This window comes from Lichenostomus cassidix, chromosome 5, assembly GCF_008360975.1.
Source record: "Lichenostomus cassidix isolate B80296 chromosome 5, HeHo_3.0, whole genome shotgun sequence".
NCBI lineage: Eukaryota > Metazoa > Chordata > Aves > Passeriformes > Meliphagidae > Lichenostomus > Lichenostomus cassidix.
This window is the reverse complement of record NC_139486.1, coordinates 48,037,021-48,060,809: the sequence shown is the minus strand read 5'-3', so window position 1 is coordinate 48,060,809 and position 23,789 is coordinate 48,037,021. Positions and strand designations below refer to the sequence as shown.

Genomic DNA, 23,789 nt, shown 5'->3' with positions numbered 1-23,789 from the left:
AGGTTGATTCCTCTACATAAAGCGAGCAGACGATTATACAGAAACAGCCCCAAAAATGATGCTTTACAATCAACTTGTGCATAATACCAACAACTTTGGATAAACTAGACATCTTATAAAAAAAATCACTGAAAAAGGACATGATTACAGCTTGCAGTGTATCATAACTTACCAGAGATCCTACAAATAGCAGTCCTAGAGAAGCCAAAGACAGCAGGATGTACGACACCACAACACTCCCAACTGTAGTCAGGCTCTGTGAGGCAACCAACAGAAGAGACAATGATTCATGAAGGATTTAGGGGCACAGTACAGTGTCTGCATGCACATTCTTGGTAAAGTGTGTATTAATTACCACAAAGATTTACTCCTATCATACTCACCTGTGGAAAAGCTGCCATCACCACCAAAAAAAATGCCAGGCTTTGGAGAAGACTGAAACTGAAACCATCTCTAAGCCCAAGCATCTCAGAAGGTCTAAACCCCATGTTTCACTGTGAAGGCAAACAGGAATTCTGCTTCCTACCCTCATGCATTGCCAAAGTTGAGATCTGAATCCACAATTCAATTTTGCAGACTAGACAAATGCTTCATTGCTACAGTCGGTGTGATTATATGCTGTGGCAAAGGGTTTTAAACAAACTTTAGTACTGTTCCTGGGTTTGGGGATTCTTAAAATCCAGCCACAGAGGAGTTTTCTGTGTTTTCTATGCATTCTGTGAAACACCATCAGGTTAATTCACACCACTAGCACAGAAATTAATTCTGTCTTAGTCATTTTATAGTAGTCTATAGTTCAGCCTGTTCTCAGTAGTAGGTGCAAAATCTAGTTCTAATGGGCTTTGGTGAGCAAGGAATTCTACTTTGTTCTTCTCCCACTAGTACAGCTAACAAGAAATTTAGAGTTAAGAGCTTCCATTTGCTTATTTTAACACCAGAAGATTTCTTTGCCTGTACTGTTTTCAAGTGTAAATTTGCACAATAAATAGTGCTATAATAAACAGTTCTCAAACATATGCATGAACATCTGCAGAGAGTCATACTTGGGGTGTTACTGTGGTGCATTCTAGGAATCAGTTTCCTCCACGAAGGACAATTATTGTGAGTCAAAATGATAAAAAATCAGTGATTTTCTGTAAGGAACAACAATTTGTTAATGATTGAGCCACTGCAAATAAGACACAGGCAATAGTCTGTGAAGAGCTCTGTGCATAATAAAGCTGACTGCAAAAGGGCAAAGAAAAAGTGCTTCTTTCAAAAAACCCCAAAAGAGCAGGTGACATGCAGCTCATAAACACTGTTACGAGAAAACAGAAAACAGTCTCTACCGTACTTCAATCACAAGAGGCACTGAATCAGATTTTCTATTAGCACTGCAAAGCCTCTGCCTCAAAGTTTATGTACAATGGATCTAAGCATTCTGATAGCAAATATATTTCATCTGAATTTTGAAAGTAGCTGTTCACCACTTAATTAAGGTTCTGTCCACACTAGAAAAATCTGCACTGGGTATAATTACCAGTAATTTATCAGATGAATCACTCTGGTATATATGTCATCATGTCATGGTGAGAAGCTAGGCAGTTTTACTAGGGTAGCTCTCTAGATATAATTGAATCTGTGCACCTAGTATACTTGAAATACATTTACTGCACACAGATATGTTCTAAACACTAAACAAAAATAGGTTTTTGTGACTGACTACGGTGCGATTTGCACCTTTTATGTGGGTTGATCCATTCTTCCAGAATTTCAGCTTCCATTCATCCTAAGAAATGAAGTTCCAGCTCGTCCTTTACTGTGGGCTAAACCTTAATGGGATGACTTCTTATTGGTTTGTTTCATTTGCAATAATTTGCTCATAATGAAAAATCTGCCATGCTGACCTAATATCATAGCCAAAAATTCAGCCCAATATCACAAAGTATTTTTCTGTTTTCATAAAACTCTTCTACCATTTCAGGGCATACACACAACGCAAAAGACACTGTAATGCATAAAATACACATGTATTGTACTTTTAATCAGAAAGATATTGGAAGTGCCACCCAAGGCTACCAACATCAACTGTATAATCAGAGAGGAGCACAGGGACTTACCTCCCCTTGGTCTGAAAAAACCTGTTTAAATGGGGTAAGCAAATAAGAGAGCAGGTCAAAGGCATTCTGAGCTGCCGGGATGGTCCCATAAGTGCTGTACCACAGCATCATGCAGAGAAGCTGTGCAATCAATCAGAAAAGACGTAATTAGCATCTCTCATTATACAAACATTCATTTTCATTTCAAGACTGCATAATTAACTAATTTAGTTAGCATTGATTTCATGTTGATTATCACTTTTGCCTTAAGAAGTCAGGTATTTTCTAGGCTGCAGCTTAACAGGAATAAAAAGACTGCAGCCTCCATACTCATCCACTCTTTAGTAGATGTGCATCACTGAGTTACACAGGCTTACTGTGACCCTCACTAGCAAATGGGCTGCCCAGAAAGTGCAATTTGAGCAACAGATTCCTCTGACTTCTGAACTTTCAGGACTGTTACCTGTAGATCAAAACTAGTAATTCCATTAACTTAGGATGTTATTAATGTACTATTAAGGTCCCTCTCAAAGCTCTCACAAATAGCCATGTTTCGCATAGGCATCACTCTAAATAAACACACACAAACATACACAAATGGAAACTTTTCATTTGAACCACTTAAGGGTGCTGCACACGCCCCAGTTAATATAAACAACAAAACTAACGATTTTATATTTAACAGACTAAGAGAGGTATAACATCATCCCCGATTGTGAAGGGCACACCACAACTTTAAAGATACACCTCTGCTCCCCACGTAAACAACATGGGTCTTTACCCCTCTGCACATTAGCTACAGAAAAAAGGATTTGGTGGGATACCCATCATTATGCAGAGAGGCAGGAAATAGGATGGGAGTCTGGGACATCAAAAGGCAGGGGCTGTTCTCAAGGCAAAGCCATGAGAGGTGGCAGCAGAAATGAGAGGACTGCACCTATTCCCACTGCTGTATCTAGAGCGAATGAGGAGGAAATCTCCCAAGCCAACAGAGCTTAAAAGAAGGGTCCCAGCATTCCAAAGCTATGGCAAGCTGCCTTACCAGTATCTGTGAGAGCACAAACAGATACATGCTGTGTCCAGGTATTAATCCATTCCACTGGGGGGGCCAAGCGAACGCTGCTGTTTTCTGGGAGGCTTTCAGGGACTGCTCCTTCCTGTTCAGCTCTCCTTGCTGTCCTTCAGCTTCATCCATTGACTCCATACCAGCCGGATGGGAACAACCTTCACGTGAAAACAACATGTGCAGAGGATGAATGGGATGTGACCCTGCAGGCACCGCGGGGGCTGCAGGGCTATTGTTTTCCTGGAGACGATGTTACCTCTCCGTTCCACCTCAGCAAGCGCCGCTCAGGATTGTCAGCGTCACACTCTATTAGTGCAGCTTTATTCACCTGCCTTCGTCAGAAAAAAGTGAGTGTGGGCGGATAAATTATTTTCCCTTTCTTTCCGGAGGTGCAGATTCTGGGCTTTGTTGTTAACAAATTCTCATTTACATTGCTGCACTTTTTCATTTTTACTTTTTAAAAGAAACTACCTGTGCTATTGCCTAGCTACACACTTCACAGCTACATTATAGGAGAGGACCCATTTTGCCTCTTCCTGTCTCAATTTCTCAATTTCTTTTATTTGTCTGCTTTGTCTAATCTGATAATAAATTTCTGAGGTAGAGATTCTTTCATATTATGTGTCTGAATAGTGCTCAGGGGCTCTGGGTTCAGGCTGAGCATCCTAAGGCACTAATAAAATAGACTTTATTCCAATAACCTACTTCTTGGATGAATTCATACTTGAGAGCTATTTAATATTGTTGCAATTCTGTTCTGTTTGGTAGACATAATCACTGGTGTGGCTAGTCCCTCAGTAACAGTATTTTGAATAGAGTCTGTGTGAATTTAATTTAATTTACAAGCGAAAAGGTCTGAAAGATCACACTCATTGGATGTAAGTACTACTGACTTACATCTTTGTACATGAGGAATGCCCCAAGGCTGCCCTATGTATAATACTGTAGCCTTAAGCCTAAACCAGCCTCCTGTGTCCCAGGGAAAGGCCACATCATTGGTCCTTCCACGTTTTGTTGAGGTCAGGTATCTGTAAAATATTCCTCTCAACAAATATTTCTCTAAATGTCTCACAACAGTAATTCTAAGTCAGATAAGCACCCATAAACTAACCACAGCTCTAATTAGGTAAACGAAATGAAATCTATTTGTGTATCTGCTGAGGGTCTGGCCACAGCAAGAATTAATCTTTTAATGCTAGAAGACAACCACTTGAGAACAGCACTTTTCCAAGAAAAGCAGAAACTTTCTGGAATATAGCTCAAGAGATTATGGGAAGTCTGCCTCTCAGTCCTTAAAGTTCAAAATTTTCAAGCATCTAAACTGCTTCACGTTGCACTAGATTCAAACAAGAATTGAGAGGAAGGCATTTGTTAATGGTTGCCAATTTTTTCATGCTATTTTTGTGGGATGTTTATGTTCTGTGTTTTGGAACAGGAATTTGAAATTTAGCAGGGACAGAATCTTCGTGTCAGAAACTATTTTTGTCATCCTTGCAGAGAGACATGCACCTGTGGCTGACATCTAAATCTTAAAAGATATCTACTCATTCAGGGTTTATTATTGTTCGCTCCTAAAGTCTCTAACCTTGCATTTTCACTAAACACAGTTTAAGTTAACTTTTCCTTTACCTGCATTAAATAATGCACCTAATAAAATCCCTAAGAATGATTAATGAAGATATTTACTGTTTTTCCAAGTTCTGATAACTTCCTGTCTTGCATACTGCTCCCCAAATCTCAAGATAAAATACACACAGTGCAAAACTAAAACACCATTGGGACAATAACCAGGCCAAGGAATGCAAGGAGCCAAAGAATGCAAATTTCACAGTCAGCTTTCAACTGTTTTTTGTAAGTCATAGTATTTCATATTTCAGAAGATTTTTTTTTTAACTGACAAAAGGTGCTGCCTTATGTAGCAGGTAAACAGAATCTCTTTGTTTCATGCCTGCAACAGCCTGAGATTTTACAAGGTCATTTCTGGTTGGAAACAAACTCTGGACTATAATACAACAATGTGAAGGCCACTTAACCACATCTTCTGGAACAAAGATGTCAAAGTTAGGGCACTGCTCTTTGTCTGTAACCATGGGGATCTGTGCCTCTCCACAGCCCAGAAGTCCAGTTCCTGGAATTCCAGTGTTGTCTAGTAACACCTGTACAATTGTAGGAGTCACATTCTCCTTCTTACAACTGCCCTTTATGAAGCACAACAAACCACTCTTACTTTCAAGTATTTTCACTGCATAAGGTAGAGACCTGGTCTGTGGACCTAGGAGCTCAGGATTCCAGCTCTGCTGAACTTACACTGTTATCAAGAGGTATTTTCACTAACACGACAGAAGACAAAAGGTGCAAGAACTAAAACAATAGAGAACTGGCTGGATCCATACATATAAATGAACAGATGCATGTCTTGGACATACAAATAAAAGGTCTAGTATTACCTAAAGTAGACTTAAAAATTTTCTCCTACAAATCCTAAAATATTAGGTTCTAACAAACATAATGATGTCCGCCTTGGGTTCTGTGTTAATTTAACCATACCAGCTTTAAACAATACTTCATTTTGCACTCACACATCATCTTGCAATTCTATATTCTTCTATTGTTTGCCCTAATGGGCCCAGGATTCCTTCAGTTCTAGATGAGGTAATGAGTGAGACATCAGTGAAGCTTTCATGTGTCAAGGTGAAAGTGAAGGTCTTGAGAGAGCTGGCAAGGATGACTGCATCCATTATTGAGCCTCTCCTTTGCTAGTGGTTTGACTGACAGTGAAATGTAGCATCCACATGATATCCTCCTCATTTCCTGCATGGAGATAGGGATTCAAGTTCTCTGACTACTTCTGCTTTGGCACAAGACCACGCTTGCTAGAAAAAAAAAAAACCCTTTGGCAGAAGAATTAAAAGGTCTCTGACATCTGTAGTAGCCATATGGCTTGTGAAACCAACTTGAAATTTCAAAATAGCACCATAAACTTAACCTCATCCTTGCTGTTCAGGGAAAGGCACTTTCTGAATCATGCCAGGGATCCATTCATCCTGTATTCTTTCCTTAAGCATTGCCACCAAAACAAGCTGCCAAAAACATATGGCACAGCACTGTATATTATTATTTCACGGAATAATATATACAGGGAAACATCTTCCTTCACTCAGAAGGTAAAAGCCAGCTTCTTTAACTCTGGCAATGCCCATTTTAAAACCCCTGCATCTCTGTATCTTTTTTTTTTTTTCTGATTTCATATGTGGGTACATAACAGGCAGAAGAATGAAAAAACACCTATGTAACTCTCAGAAAAACAAGTGCTTAGAGTACTAGTCTTAGCTGAAACACTAAAAGGCACTGTAGCAATAATGAGCAAGTCAACAAAGCCTAACAGTAATAAACATGCCACGATCCCATCAAATCTTGCTGTGGGTGAGGCATTAGCAGCTCTGTAACTCAACTGATTCATACTTAAAGCCTTCAGAGAAAAACAAAACAAAAAACAACCCCTCAGAACCTTACATCCTGGCTGTATTTCCTAATGAAGTCAACATTTTAAAAGGAACTTGTGTCCTCTCTTGTGCACGGGTGCTAATGCTCAAGGAATTGGCACAGCTCCATTGGCAGACAACTTAATGTATTTTTGAGAGAAAGACTTGTTCCTTAACAAAATTGTTTTTACAACAGGAAGAAAATGTACCCCAACAATGAAAAGACAGCGCTCATACAGTTATTAGACATTTATGTACATCCATCAGACTGTCCCTGTGGAATTATGCTTCTGGGTTGGATGGTACTGCCTCTTCACTAGGAAATACAGATTTTGTTAATGGTGGATTCTACCTTCCAGACACACAAGACAAGAGGGAAGAAGGGGCCTCACCTGTTCTGCCAAGTCTCAAGCTGCAGCAGCCAACACACCACAGCAGCTCAGCTGCATTGTACCTCAATACACCTAAAACAATTAGGGACGTGTCTCTCTGAACTAGTCCAAATCTTCGTGATGGCCATGTGTGGTGAGAATTTTTAGGAATGGACTACAGTGTGGAAGCATCAGAAACCATGGACACACCAGCAATACCTCACATCCATCAAGATTACCAACATTTCAGACCAGAGTTGTAAGTCCATTTATGGCTTCTTCATCTTCAGATGTCAAAATGCAACTGCCTACTGAAATCTCTGCCTCCAATTTCCATTTAAGTGCTTGGGTCTCAGTAGCTTGGGAGACCTGCTACTGATGAAAGAATAGACAAAAGTACACTGAGATGGGTCTCAGACCCACTGCTTCTTTTGACATGCACTTCAACTGCACATGCAGGACACAGCCCTTGGCATCACAGTTCACAGATCTGGTCAAGACCTTGCTAAATACATACATCATAAAACATCCTGATTGCAGCAAGTCCAGGTGCTGGAAAGACACATCAAAGCTGAATGAGCTGCCTTGGAGTGCAGTTGAGCAAGAGGCAGCTTGTGCTGGAGGGTAAAAACCTGTCCATCCAAAGAACAGAGCTGTAGAAGACAAGTATTGGCTAAGAAAACATTCTCTTTTTTGCTTGCCACTGCAGCATGGTAAGGATGGAAATGGAACAATTAGCTTTCTTTTGCACTGCAGTGGTATGGGAAGAGTGGGTTACAGGAAGAGGACCTTTCATACCTTCGTGACAAACACAACTTGCGTACTTACATTCGTCACTCTGCGGAAACCAGCTAGTGGGTCACTATTTTTTAACTCTGAAACTTCTACTGAACTTCTTCATGAACAGCAGCCTAATATATTAAATAGTAAATATGACAGGAGCTGCATCATTACTGTTTACAGACAGATAAAATTCACCACCAGGAAAGTCTGTTTCTTCCTGATTCTGTCTGCGCTCCTGACTCATCTGATAAATTATGTTGAAAATTACACTGAAGAAATAATGATCCGTATTGAAAACTGGGGATGCTATTTACTGCTATCCTAAGAATGCGTCTCTCTAGCTCCTCCATTACTAATTTTTTTGACCTTTCTTATCATGACAACTGCTACTCTGCTTGATCCCTGACCTGTTCTGTTTACAAGAGTTAATACATTTATGTTTTCCAAATGGCTGAATAAAACTCTGCCCAGGAGGAGGGCATCCAGGCCCTAAAAGTATCCAAATTAAAAGCTGCAAAGAAAAGCATCCCCAGATGCACCCCACAGCTACCTACTACTGACTGACTGGAGACAGAGGGGATTTACAACAATGTAATCGCCTCAATATTTTCAATTCCACTCTGGATACAGTCCAAGTTTTAGCTGCCAAGAGCTTGTGGTTGGTAGATCTTGCATTTGTAATGCAAAACCACATCAAGAGCTACTTCAGAAAGTATCAGACAGCTTAATTCAAACTCTAGCAACAAGCCAGACAGATTCATGTATCCCACTACATTTACCACTAACACTGCTGCAAGGCACCAAAGCAACACTTTGGTATCTAACTGCAAGTCAGTTACATCCATCCTGTGATTCTTTGTAGGACTGCAGACTGTAACTGCAGACTTCAGACTCCTCTCCGTAACAGAAGTTAAAGAAGAAACAAGTCTGCCATACCATCAATTTAAGTAAGAGGTCCATAAAACTGGAACTACCTTCCTCAAGTTACTTCATCTGAGAAGAATTTCAGCTTACAATTTCTAATGCTTTTAGTTTGCATTAAGTGTATCTACCCTGGACCATAAGAACAAGCTGAGCCAGGCTTCAGGTATTCATAGCTTTGTGGGGAACAACTGAAATTTCTAACATTCAAAGATTATATTTGAGAAAGCTGAATATTTTGCTAAAAAGATCACACTGGAAATATCTGTATTTCATTCACACCAATTCATGGGTGGATATGCCCATCAAGGGGAATTCAGCTGCTCAACAGCTCTCCAGTGACACTGTTTCAGGCTCTCTGAAGATTCAAGAGAATACAACCTTCATGCTTGCTCTTTTTTTTGTCTGTGTGTTAGTAAAATTCAGCGCCAATGATGCACACTACAGCTTTAAAACTGAGCTTTTACTAAGTACAACCACTGATACAAAACGTCTACCTGCTGTTGATTAGTGAATAGAAAAAACACTTCAGTCCTCTGTTCTGACAAACACAGAACAGATACTAAAATGCAAAAAACCTTTTTGCGTTGTTACAAAGGTGCTTAGAAAGACACTGCAATGGTCCTTCCCCAATACTGAGAGAGAAGGTTAATTTATCCTTGTGGGACAAAGGATAACCCATAAATATAAATTTTCCTTTGCACTTACTTGTCCATGAGTGGCAGCTAGCATGGGGAAAGCCAGCAGCCTCCTTTGGAGGAAGGCCAGCATTTTCTATGGAGTTGTTTGAACAACAGTGCAGTGAGGAAAAGGGGTGTCGCCTACTAGCCAGGAAAAGTACTGTAGACTTGCATGTCCCAAGTTCAGCTGGTGGAGTCTGGCTGCTTCTTACACCAACCTCCGATTACCAAAAGGGAAAGATGCATCAAGAGAGAAAAAAAGGAAGGGGGAAAGTAATACAGAAAATCTGTGAGCAAGTAATGCAGAGAACTGAAATCTACATATTTCTAGCCCAACGCTTCTCCCCTTTCACTGGCAACATTTCTAACAAACTTGAAGAAGTAACTTTCCTCTCTACTTGAAATAAGTTCTGCTGAAAATAATATGCAACCCCTTTGCCATGCTGGGGGGCTCCACAGCTCCATTCGTAAAGAGCCTCTTGTCACCTCTGAGGGAACAGCAACCTGATGCCAGAGTGTGCAAGGAGAAAAGGAGAATAGTTGCCTTTCCGCTCAGCAGCTCCCTGCTGAACTGCTGAGTCACACATTTTCTCTGCATTCATTTCACACTGCTCCCACTCAGTCCACCTGCCACTTCATCTGGGATGGGTGGGAGGAGAGAAAGAGAGGTGAAGGCAGAAAGAATGTTCGTGTTCACCCAGGACCACAATTATGATACCGCAGGGTCACATACAAAAGCAAGGTTGCAAGCTGCTAGAGAGGGATGGAGGAGAGAAACAGCACATTGCAACACAAACTGTCTCCCCCTCTTCTTCAACAGGAGGAGACTGGCAGTCAAACAAGTTGCAAACCTCATCTGATTCCCAATTGGTCACTGATGTTACGTGCTTGCTGATATGTTCTGTGAATTTCAGGGTATGGACAAGGCTCTTTGCTGTGATTTAGAAGAGCTTTCAAGTTGCTGCGATTTTTTCAACAGTCCAACAGCTACTGTGTAGTAATTGACTGGCTGCCACAGGGAAGTGCCACAATGATAAGTGAAAATATCATCTGGATAGATTCCAGCTCCTAAGGGCATCTTCAGCTGAGCTGCTGCAGTGGATATGTCCGCCAGCTCCAACTTTCATCATTAGAGAAGATGAAGTGAAAATCCCAGCTATTTTATTGCAGGTTCCATAAAACTCGAGCATAACAGGAGCCAAAATCTCCTACTACCTGTTACATTCTTGTACAGAGAAGGGACTTTATTATCAATGGTGGGCAACACGTATATCATGGTTACAGAGGGTCCAGATTACCCTCAGGTTGGGCTGCATATACAGAAATAAACACCTAATTAAATTACCAAGGTAGTATTTTTTTTCTGTGATTAGAATTCTGGACAGTACATTTTTTAAGTCATGAAAAAGAAAATGCCCAGAAGTTTCCTAATTTATTAAATCCATGTCCAAAAAATCACTTCTGAAACTTACTTTCAGACTATACAAGGACAACTGTGATTAACTTTCAAACGAATGTTTAACACACTGCTACTGTTAGCAATCACTAGAAAAACTGAGGGCTTGTTAGGAGCTAAATAAGGATTTTGTTTTATTAAACAGAATTAATGATTTAAAAAGTAAGCCTGTGTTTCCCTGTGAGAAAGAATCTGTTCTTAGTTAATGCTCAGACTTGCTTTTTAGTGATTGTGGTGCAAATGTCTGCAAATCTGGTTGTGCTCTACAGACCTGAAATGACAAGAAAAAAATCCAGTCTCAGAGATATGTCAAAGCATTAAAATGCCTTTCTACATCAACTTCTACTCCCCACCCCACAGAGTGGCTCACTGTGGTGTTGCTCAAGAAATAGTTCATGAAAAAATGATAACTGCAGAGGAAAAGAAATACAGGAAAGAGAAAAGCAAAACTCACAATCTTCTCAAATTCCCCTGCCTCCATACAGTCTTTTTTTTTCCCAAAGAACCAAAAGAATTTGCAAAACACAACTGTAAAAGACAGGATGCTGGCCTATGAAGCCATCTCTGAAGGGGGAAGGATGCAGCCTGACACCAGAGATTTTGTTTGACTCAAGGATGAGTCTGGAAGACTTCACTTGGTCTGGGAGACTTCACTTGGTCACTGTCAGCAAACTCTTCCCTTCTGGACAACACTCCTCTCATACCTAGGGTCCTACACACTGCTATTGACTGCTTAATAATATACCTAACCCACCTAGTAAGAGAGAAGGTAACTTTCCTGATCTTACCAAATCTCTAGTCCATAATAATTCATATGAAACAAAGCTGCAAGAGAAAAGCAGCTCAGGTTACCTCAGCTGACAACACTCTGAATCAGGTGTGAGCCTCACTTAGATGGAAGCAAGAAGAAAAAAATCCTTGGGCTCTCTGCTCTGGAAAGGTAGCAAAGATGAACTGCTAAGAGCCATAAGACACAGCAGACAAAGCAACCATATGGGAATTATATGGGAGCTACTGTACCATCTGAAAGGTGTGGCTTCCAGGGTCCTACACTCATTATAAATTGCTGTGTCTCTACTAACAATGGGGAAGTTGCTCTTAATTTCAAATGGAAGACTAGTTATACCCCTGTCCACATCTGAATCATACCCACTGCTAAATCAAATACACAAGAGGTTTATTCTTAATGGCACTCCTAATGCTTACAGTCTTAAACACAAGATGTGTTGTTAGGCAGTGTCCTTTTTCCTTTTCTCTTGTGAAACGTCAAGTTAAAGGATATGCCATTTTTCACAGCAGCCAGGGCCCCTAGAGCAGTGTTTGCTTCAAAACAAAATATTAAATATGGTGTCAAATTACAGCTCTTAAGTGAATGGAGACCCTCAGCGGGCAGAGACAGTGAATATTAACTTGTATCACACCCACACATAATTAGCAATTGCCATCTTTCAGTCAGGGTTCTATTCAAAGCTTCTTTTGTTTGATTTTGTCTTTTCTCCTTTCCTCTTAACCCTCTTACAGAAGGTCCATCTGATTACCACTGAATATTAGATACAATTTAAAATTTTTTTCTTTTTTTTTTTAAACAAAGAACACATTTGTTATGCTGATTTCTTCATTGAACATTTTCAAGTGCCTGGTGGTAATTTTGAAGGTGCCTTGAGCTTTTGTAAACAGACTACAAGTTGACTTCCACTGGAGTTGTTTGTCCCAAATTAATCCCAGGCTACAAGCACCCTTTAACACTGAAAATGGAAACCCACAAAGCAGCTCTGTAGCTCCACAGCTAAAGAGATAATGGCTTTGACTGCTCATGAATCAGCCTTGCACGGACAACACAGGCAGGGAGAACTGTCAGCAGCACAACAATGCACATCAAAATGTACAGGCTTGAACTCTCTGAAACAGGATAACCAACTCTCCCCTCCCAAGCCCTAATTATAATTTTGTGCCTTTACACTTAACTATGGGATATACTTAAATGTGCCTGAGTGCATAATCAAAAAACAGAAAAAATTTAGAACCAGACATTAGCCTCCTCAATACAAGAGTGACTCTAACAATTAAAAGAAACAAGCACATTCTGGTATCACACACTTTTAAAAGTATTTACTACTCCTATACTGTAAGCTCAATTGGTGCTAACACACTGCTATTGTTGGAAATAAAAAGAAACTATATTTCTTCTGTTAAATTAATAACTTCTACAGTCATAATGCTAATACCACCGAGTGTTTCTAATGTCTCCTCAGTGACTGACCTGGCATTCTGTAGGTATTAGATCTGCTTTCTGCTCTGGTGAATGAGAGGGTTTACACCTTGAAGCAGATGGGTGATATGCTGGCTTCCTGCCAGGTTCAAATCGGAACATTTTGATGTCATTCATTTGGGGATAGCCTGCTCTACTAAGAGACTCAAATCTTATGCCCTGGAGCCTTCACAAAAAACGTTTAGGAAAGCCACTATCACATTCAACATTTATTTCAAAGACATCCTCTTTCATGAGCAAAGTAAATTATATCAAGATCAGTCTCAACAATCATCTTCAGCCACTAACCTGATATATGCCCCAAGGGTATTATGCCAAGTATGAGCATTTTGCTTTCTTTTATGCTTTTAAAAAGGCTATGCTTGCACTGCTTGGCTTCCTCAGAAAGCAACAGTATCACTGAGGCACTCTAAATTAGCTTTTGAAATAAACACTTGCAGAGATAAGGGTGTGGCCATCCACAGACAGGATCAATTTTATCTCTGTATTAGAGTGCTATTTCCATCCAGCGCTACACCATGATGGGCCCAAATGCAAACCCTGCACAATTAAATATCATTGTTTCCAGTTCAGTGCTCTGCTATCTCTGTAACTGCAGTCCCTTGATATAAGAGACTCGTTTAGATTAATAAAATGTCACAAGTGTAAGAGTTTCAAGCTCTCCTTCTCCCTAGCTATCCGCACAGGACCACAAAAAGTGAACAACACACGTAGAAAGTGGTAACAGCCCTGTGTCTAGTCTATCTGGATTCCTATACTGTGCTCATCAGCATGGATACACAGCCTTAAATAGTAAACTAAAAAAATGCAACAGCTTGCCTTCTCATCCTCTTCCCAGGGAGGAAACATGCACTGAGCAATGTTTTGTCTAGATAGATAAGCAGACATGCACAAGTTACGGCTCTCTGTCGGAGAAGGTGAGACAAAAAAAGCACACACTGGAGATGAGCTTTGCAAGTATCCCAGGAGGATTTTGCACCACTTGTCTGCAGTCATGAGCTTCTCTCCACAAAACAACCGAAAGAGACCTCTCATGGACACATGTATCCCAAGGCTCCACTCCACTGCATACCGCACAGCCTCACGCTGAGTTACCTTAGCAAGAGCTGACATTAATCAAAATATCTCCGAGGTGGTAAGCAAACACCATTTTGGATCCTGCATCAGCACAGCATTTCTTCTTCTAGCTCTAGACTGGGATCACAGATAGCCTAGGGATTTTCATTCTGTACTCCAGCAAACATCGCAGAAATGATGACGATCTGAGTTTGCAAGGAAGCAGGTGGCAGGTGTGACGAATCTGTGGGAGGCACACCTGCCAAGGAGGCACACTTAAAACCTCCCATTGCTCCATGTAAAAGGTCTCATAGTATGTCCTATTCTGAGGATGAAAAGACAGAAATTTACTTTTACCTCCTCAACTATGCAACACAAATAGGGATTTTTTACTCAAAAACATTGTACCGCCAGGTTTTGTTTGAAGCATTTCTTTCTTTTCAGAAGCTCCTGATTTAATAATGTTTATAATTCAGGTCACCACAAAGGCACCAAAGATATTCTTAAGGACTCCCAGTTGCCCCACTGTTTTGCCTCCATGTTGAGAAATGCTGTGTATATAACATATTTTGGAATATGAGTATTCAATTGCTTCCCTTCGGATGCTCTTTATGAAGTGTGGGTGACAGGATGTGTCAATGGGAAGCAAGATTTCATCCACAGGGCTGTATTTCTGCTATGCTACCCAGAACACTTCATCTGCATTAACAGGAGATGCCAAATGCCTCATACCAAGTCTCCTCCCACACCTGACTTCAATATGAAGAATAAAGTACTGAGTAATCTTGTAAATCTCATTCTTAGCTTCTAAAGACCAGTACAGCACTTTCAAACCATCCCACCTGTCTTCCTCCACATTACTTCAAGGTTCTACAAAAAGAATCTTTTTCTTGCACCCCTCATCTCCCAATGACAATTATGTACAGCAAACCTGCTTGGCCCTTTCCTGAAGGGTTTGCATGGCAAAGTTTTGGCAGCAGGGTGTGGGGGGCTACAAGGGTGGCTTCTTTGAGAAGCTGCCAGAAGCTTCCCCATGTCTGACAGTACTAATGCCAGCCAGCTCCAGGACAGATCCACAGGTGGCCAAGGCTGAGCACATCAGATGGTAGGCATGTCGCTGGGATAATCTATTTAAGAAAGAGAAAAAAGTTATGGCACAGAAGTAAATGTGGCCAGAGAAGAAAGGAGTGAGAACATGTAAGAGGAATAGCCCTGCAGACACCCAGCTCAGTGCAGGAGGAGGGGCAGGAGGTGCTCCAGGCACTGGAGCTGGGATTCTCCTGCAGCCCATGGAGGAGCAGACATCCACCTGCAGCCTCTGGACCCCATGCCAGAGCAGGCAGATGCCCAAAAGAAGGTTGTGACTCCATGGTAAGCCCATGCTGGAGCAGACTACTGGCAGGGGTCCTGTAGACCTGAGGAAAGAGGAGCCCATGCAGGAGCACCCTGTTCCTGAGGGACCACACCTGCTGGAAAGAACCTACACTGGAGCAGTTTGTGAAGAACTGCAGCCCATGGGAAGGACTCACTTTGGAGAAGTTAGTGGGGGACTGTTTCCCACTGGAGGGACCCCGTGCTGGAGAATGGGAAGAACTCTTTTTCCTGAGGAGGAAACTGTCAGAAAAAACATGGAATGAACTGACCATAACCTCCATTCTCTGAATGTCAATGTGTCCCTGAATCACTGAGGGAAAGGAGATAGAGAATCAAGAATGAAGTTGAGACCAAGGAGGGAGGGGTAAGAGTAAGGTGTTTTTACGATTTGTTTTACTTCTCATTATCCTGCTCTGATTTTGACTGGCAATAAATTCAACTAATTTCCTTGAGTTTTGCCTGTGACAGTAATTGGTGAGCGATCTCTCCTGGTCCTTATCTCAACTCATAAGGCATTTGTTATATTTTCTCTACCTTATCCAATTCAGAGGGGGGTGACAGTGTGGCTTTGGTGGGTACCTAACCTCCAGCAAAAGTTAAACCACCACAGTAGCATAAATTATGCGGGGAAGATGATCATAAAAAGAATGGACAAGAGCTTATCCATGGCCCAGGTAGAAGCCCTATGATCTATTTCAGATATACAGAGCAGAGGCACAAGAGACAGAAGAGGAAGCAGGGCAGTATCGAGTCCTATTTTTGAGGGATAACTGTAACATCTTAGTTCATCCTTTCATCTCCACAGATCCTGAAATTAGCTTATCAGCTGAACAGACAATAGCATCCCCAAATCCATATGTGTATCCAATAGGAGTAGCACTTGAGTAGTGTGTAAAAAAACCTCTAGAACAAAGGAAGCTTCACATTAGAGCTATTGCAAAAGCATTTTTCCATACAGAAAAATAACACAGGCTCTTCAATGTGCAGGTAAAGGACATTCAGAACCTGTCTGTACCAGTGAGCACACAGGATGCTAAAAGGGGCCATTTTGAGAATGCCTGCACAAACCTGACAGAAAGAAAAATGACCTATTCTGAAAAATAGGTCTGTATTTATCTTTGTCTCCCACAGAAGGAATACAAAATGGAAGGCATTTAGTGTCTTTCAGGAGTGGCAACCCTCTCTCAAAAGGCTGCAAAATTGGTCAGATGAAACTTTTACCTGTTTCAGCAGGAATGTTGCCTCTGCAAGAAAGTTGGGACCAAGTCTTACAGTCTAACCAGCTTCCCTTCTCTTTCTGTAAGAGATGTTTTTGACATACAGAGGAAAGGTAAAGGCATTCAAATTGCTAAAGGCTTTGCTAAGCAGCAACTTTGGACTGTCATTTGAAAGTCAGTCTCCAACACAGAGTATTTATTTCCCTATTGTCAAACAACCCGAGTAGAAAGGACTTGTAATACAATATGTTAGTTAATTGAATCTGGAACATTAATAGGTTTTTCCCAACACTGTTGCATTTTTTCTATGAAAAGCAATGAAAAAATGGTTCTATTTAAAAGTGGTAATAGCTGTAGTCTTTGAACATATGCTTAATGAACAAATCTGTTAGGAAAAAAGCCTTGTGTGTATTGGAGGGGGGTAGTATGTTTGTTCTCACTTAAACCATGCCATGATGGCAATCATCAACAGCAAATGGCATCTATTGTTGGGACTAAAAAAAAAATTCATTTGGCCATTTACTTTCAGGTGAAATTGCTCTTTTCTTTCAAAGAACACATTCTTTTAGCTAAACAGCTGAGTTGAAAACAAAGCAAGAGCAGATCCATGTCATTAAGGACACCTGATAAGCTCTTTGGTAGGTGCAAAGAACCACAACACAGTAATATCCACGCAGCTTGCTGCCACAGCACGGGGTGTAGCTCACAGAAAGCCCAACAGCCTACAGGGAAGAGGCATTCAGATCCCATGGGGAGAACAGCCTCACAACCCAGTGCTACCACATACTGCAGCCGTGGGCACAATTCCAAGGATGAAATTATATAGGATACAGCGCAACACAGAACCTGAACTGAATAGACTCTGCAAAGCTTCAATGACAACCAGAAATCTGTGATAAAAAACACATGAGAATAAACTCAATCTACTGCGTTTCCATTTGCATGAGCAGGTGGATAAATCTAATAAGCTGGTAGATTTGTTTGTGAAATTAAAATGCCAATTCCATACACTGGGAAGTGTGAAAAATATCCACAGTTAAACCAGAGCTGGCTGGGTATTTTTAAAGGAAGCTTGACAGATGTCGTGAAAATGTACTGCAAAAGAGTCAAACCTGTCAGCATTCACTCAACTCTTCTGTCCTCCCATGTTCCTTTCATGGAGTGCCCAAATCTCTCCTTTCTCCATTTAAACTGAGAGTTTAAGCTCCTCAGTTCCACTCTGAATGCTCCAAAGGAAGGTCCACAAAGGCAGATTCCCCTTGTTCTTTTTTTCACTAACAGGCTTGACTATAACTCTCTTTTGGCAACACTCCCAGATCTCAGTTGCAAGGCTCATTTTGTGGTGAAAGAGCCATGGGGAGCTCCCAAGCTGGATTCAACCAAATCTCCTGGTGCAACACACTGCAGCTGGAAATCTAGCAAATCTAATGGGTGAGACCAGACCATGATCATCTCTTCTTTGACAACCCTTCTCAGGTGGCAGGGCAGGGAGGCTGCTCCAGCCAAGCACAAGCCAATGCCTGCTCTCAGTTTTGCTAACTTCTCAGCCCTTGCAGTCCCTCCTCTTTCCTTTAAGAACTTGCCATGTGAAGATGCAAAACAGGCCCAGACTAACAAAGATCAGAGATCATGTGTAGATGGACAGAAATGAGAAGATTCCTTAACAGAGCAACTCTTAGGTTGTCACCAGCAGGCATAAGGAAAGCACAAAATCTCAATCAGCAGACTTGTAAGGCAGAGGTCAGGAAACCATGATTTCCAGAAACATTAGAGGTTTGAGATACTGTGACAATGTTAGACTTCCAAAGGGTGGTTTGCTTCAGCTAAAATAAGTTTATAAAACTGTTGCACATGGACCATGTGACAAGCCAGCAAGGTTCTGTTCTCAAAAATGATTCACTGTCTTACCAGGCTGATTTTCAGCTTATTCCAGCTATGATATTAGTTTGTCCATTAATTAATCAGTCCACCAAACCAAACAGGGACAATGAGGCATGCATAAAATCTAAATACGTGCCCAGTTCAAAATACTGCACTGTTTTGGATCTCACATCCCTGAAACAGGCTCTTCAGTATTTTTGACTTACAAAATGTGTGTTCTATGGCATGAAACCAGGTCCTACAGACCTACTCATCAGTTAAGCTAGACAATGGACTAGCAACAAGCAGCAGAGAAAGGAGAATGTAAAATACAGATGAAAAAATAAGGTGTATGTTTGGGAATAACGGAAAAGAAAATATCTGATAAAAGAGGAAAGAAGGAAAATAAATACAAGGCCATAGAAGAGAAGCCCACAGGAGGAGGTGGAGTGTGAAAAACCTGACAGAAGGACTGAGTGGAGACTAAAAACAGCATCTGGCAGTAGCTCAAATCAAACAAGGTAGCATATGCAAGAAGTACAGCATACTGAAAACTTCCTTCCTCTTGGGTATTAAATAACCTCAGAATTAAAACAGAGAGTCTTCCCTCCCTCTCCTCTGAAATATCTTGCTCTAAACTCTGCAACAGAAAAAAAATCCAGTTAAAACTTTTCTGTGATTGCCATTTCCCAATTACAACTGTGAGATCTTATTGGAAATTTTCAGACATAAAGCCGTGAGAATCAGACATTGATTTTGACTCATTTTTCTAGCAGGAAACATGATGGTGGGTATCTCATTTCTAACTGATTGAGGGCATCAAGAGGGCAGATTTTCAAAAGGTCTAGGACAATTTTCAAAAGCCCCAACCCCCTATATAGGACCCTACTTCTGCTGAAACAACTTTATTGTTCATCAAAAGATGGTCTAATGGGCCTAATTTTCATTTTCAAAAGCAGCTTAAAAATATGGATTACATTTCACACTGACAGTGAGACAATACCACACAGTTGTTTTTGAAATTGAGACTGACATGGTTTTCAAACTGCTGCCTACCAAGTGCTTTTGCTTCCTTTAATTGTGTCTGCGAATACAGCACACCAATGTGTCTGTTGTCACTCACAATTAAGAAAATGCAGTTTTGAGAACATCAAATACTACAAACCAGGCAGCCTGAGGATAGCCCAGCATTCCAAATCTTACACTGCAACTGCTGTTTATGATATTTGCACCTGCACTAACCCTGAGAGAGTCCCACCTGGGGAAGTGTTACAGTGCTGGTCAGGGCATAATAGAGCTTCAGTTCTGTCAGCTCTCATGGGGTAGAACATGGCCTTACAGTAAATGTGCCAAGTCAAGCAATGCAACTCCAGGGAATATCCCCCCATGGTCCACCTGTTTTCTGTCATGGTGCATAAGCTGCCACATCTACATCTGACTGCACAGCAGGAACAAACTGTAACCACAATATTTCACCCTGTGACCATCTGGAGCAGGGCTGTAACTGGAATTTGCTGTTGCTCTCCTCAGGTCCGTATGCCCATATTTCCTTCACCAGAACACAGGAAAAGACAAAAAGTTGATGCCACCCAGATCTCACTCTAACAAAGAGCATGAGGCCGAATTTGTATTCTGTGACAGTCCCTATTGCTGAAGAACAAGCTTAAAATATACAAGCTATGCACAGAGAGGCAAGAGCAACGAAGGGAGAACTGTCCTAATATGAATGGTGAAAGGAGGATTGACAGAACAGCCCTGAATAATCCTTGGAGGGAAGTGACAGGCCAGAGATACTATTTTGCTGCCTGTGTAGTAGTGGAGACAAAGTAGAATGTACTTTTACCTTGGACTTAGGATCCCTATCTCCATAGGGACTGACAGAAACTGTTTTAAAAACCCCAAACTGTGTGATCTACCTTTGAAATACAGCTAACTACCTCTGCTAGTTAATTATAATATTAAGTATGTCCCAATGTCCTGTCACTACATGCTCATGATTCTATACATCTTTAAACTTTTCAAGTGACATTCTTGTACTAAGGCTTGAAGGCTGAAACCCAGGGACATATCAGCAAATGATTCTATTATCTTTTCATGCAGGATGCCTGCAAGGTACCAAAAAATTCCAACTTTCACTGGAACTTCTTTGGAAAGCAAATAATCAGCTCCTTTAAAAGCCTCATGAAATCCCACTCTGAATAACAGAGTAATTATTACCCTGGGTATTCAAGAGTAAGATACTCTTGATATTGTGACTGCTATACTGGGCTAATGGAGCTGGCAGGGGAGTAAACATACATCAGGGGATACCATCAACAGCGTCAAGCCTTTAAATTACAAATGCCAGTTTACCAATTACCTTTACTTAGTGTGAAGCAAGATACCCATTTTATGCACAGCATAGAAGGAGAATGAAGAGTATCAAGTCAACTCACTTGCCCCCTGTCCAGCTTGAGACAGGATCAAGTGTAAGAAGAATTAACAGAAACTGGCCTCAAAACCTAAGAACTTATCCAGCCCTTCATAAAGATATGATAATACTGGAAGAAATGGTATTAAAACTCTACTAAATCAATAAGGACTGTAGAACTAAAACTGGCACATGATAATTTACCAAATAGATGCTTGTCAAAAAGATTTGTCTGATTTTTAATTTAACTCTTTATTGAAATCAGGGTCCCTGATATAGATACCTGAAGATACAGTGTACCTTGGCACTACAAACTGCCTCATCCTCATCATCTCTCTGATTCTTAAATGCTGTTAAGAGATTAACTGAGATTTTAATCAGTTTAATTTTCTGCAGTATTCTGTGTACACACTGCAGAATAAGCTTTAATAAAGATTTAACTAAAAGGCTTCAGTTTCAAACTGTCAACCCCAGTGCACACTCCTTCAAAAATAGCATGTTAATTTTTCTCATCCCCACGGACTCATGTGACCTCTTTTATCTGTATCCTGTTTTCCACCCGCACAGGAGCAGGTCATGGCTCTATCATGCAGCTACAGCAAAACTTTTCAAGTCTCCAGAAACACCATCCAGTTTCATTTCACTCTCCATGTTTTTTGCTTCATGCACTGTGTTCGACGTGAGCATGTGAACATGAGGCAGTTCTGTGAAATAAATAGCCTGCTGGTTACTTAAAATTGCCATTTTTCAATCTAGTCCATCATTTCATGGGTTCACCATACCTATTCATTAACTGGCATAAACACATCCTAACAGTTTCCCAAGGCATCTTTCAGAATTTGAATTTGCCTTCCTACCTACCCTAATTGAGCCATGCCTTAGAAGGATCTCAGCTTTTATGCCCTGCAGAGGAAACAACAGTATTTTCTTTGTATTAATGGTATTGATTGCTTAACTTAGTCACTTAAACACTCAAGACCTTTGGCCACATTCTACATAGCATTTTCTGCAATAGTGAAGTTTATTATTGTGTTTCTGACAGCTGAACAGAATAATATCCTTTTCTTAGCCAAATTTGAAACAAGTGCCAGTCTACTGTCCTATGACAATGGCTGGAGAATTACTTTTACTTCAAACTTCATTAAAGCATCTTCCATCAACTTCAAAGACACAGATTACAACAGTATATACCTGAGTCTTTCCTCAAACTAGTATCACTGATACTTTCTAAGTGTCTTTGCCTCTTGTGCCAAAACCAATCTGTTCAACCACCCCAGACTGAGGCCTTTCCAGGGTACTTTTCAGCAACCACACTTGCCAGAGGTAGCCTATACACACAGAATTTCTTCCAGGGTGCTTTAGCAATGCTGCCACACTGGTTCTATCAGGTTAACATAAAGGCAAGTGCATGACCTTCAGCTCACATTCAGGTGGAAAGTTTTAGCACAGTCTTTTTGTTGGAACTATTCCACTTTGATGTCACATGATAAATGATTGTCGATCTTTTCTTTCTCCCCTCCCACACCAGGTTTTTCCAGGCTAAGTTTTTCTGCAGAACTACCCACGCCTTATTGTGCAATAAAACAAAACTGCTTGAAAAACTTCCCTTTGTACTGCCCACATATAAATTGTAAGCCAGTAATCACTGCTGGATTAGAAGTCTTTTTGATGAACAACCTGCAGGCTCTGTGCACGAACACAGGGTATTTCGGCCAAGCATGTGAGGAGATGAAGTGAAGGGCAATGTCAAAGCCTAAGCAAAGAGACAAGGGGGATAAGTGAAGTCCCATATAGACCAGGAAGGGGGGGGGAAAAAAAAAAAAAAAAGCATTATTCTACCAGAACCATTCACACATTTTCCCCCCAAAAGCAGCCATATTGGTAGACAGGAAATAGAAAGTGAAAGGTGAAAGATCTCTGAATATAACTCAGTGGCCCTAAGAATCATAAATTGGATTTATAGCACATACCTTTTTCTTTTTAGCTATCCAGCTAAAAACAGAGGATGTGTGGTTTCTGTGTGGGTACATGGAACAAATTTACTTTAACTCCATTTTAAACTACATTTTACTACAAATTTCAGTGTGGGGCTAAATTTTATAAACATGGCAAAGGGATTTTTTTAATTAATTATTTTGTATAACCAGCAGAATTGTGCTCACATCTTGCTTTGAAATTAATATAATCTATGACCATAAGGGTCAGATAATAACAAAATTTCATGCTTTTACTTATGCCAGACTATCAAGAATAAGTGTTTTGAGGCAAAATGTGTGTTGGTCATTATTGTGTGTTTGCACATCTCCCAACATAACGAGGCTTGCAATTACTTGGCACAATTACACACCACCTCAACAAAAAATTAAATAACATTAATGTTTCATGGCCTAGGTTTAACACTGGTCTCAAAGGATCTGGATAAGGCTGTAAAAAACACCAAAACATGTAACACTAACATGACTCCTGGAGCTTACAGAAAAGACAGCACCTCCTTTCTGCCATCAATTGAGTAGCAGGTATTGATTTTCAGCTGGCCAAAGCTGACCACTTATATCCAATTTGTAAAGAGAACAGGAATGCCCAGCAAAAATACCTGTAGGTTACCTGAAGTTTTTCAGGATTCTTACATAAACAAGAAAATATTACAGTTCATAAAGGGCTTTTTAGCAGTAAGTTACAGAGCATGTGGAGTGAACTCATTCACCTTACAGCTTATTTGCATACAAAACATGTTTTTGCCCTTCAAACAATCCCTAATAAAGGTTT

The 23,789-nt window shown here is 40.7% G+C and overlaps 1 protein-coding gene across 6 annotated transcripts in view; it reads right to left on the bottom strand.

Moving 5' to 3' along the window:
- The window catches only part of PTPN5 (protein tyrosine phosphatase non-receptor type 5), a 77,301-nt gene that overhangs the window by 30,366 nt on the left and 23,146 nt on the right, over positions 1–23,789 (bottom strand). For all 6 annotated transcript variants that reach the window (XM_085062921.1, XM_085062925.1, XM_085062920.1 and 3 more), the window contains exons 3-5: positions 3,121–3,302; positions 2,100–2,219; positions 173–256 (exon numbers count right to left, since the gene is read on the bottom strand). In XM_085062921.1, the coding sequence (XP_084919047.1) occupies positions 173–256; positions 2,100–2,219; positions 3,121–3,302 (386 nt within the window). The remainder of the gene's footprint in view (positions 1–172; positions 257–2,099; positions 2,220–3,120; positions 3,303–23,789) is intronic.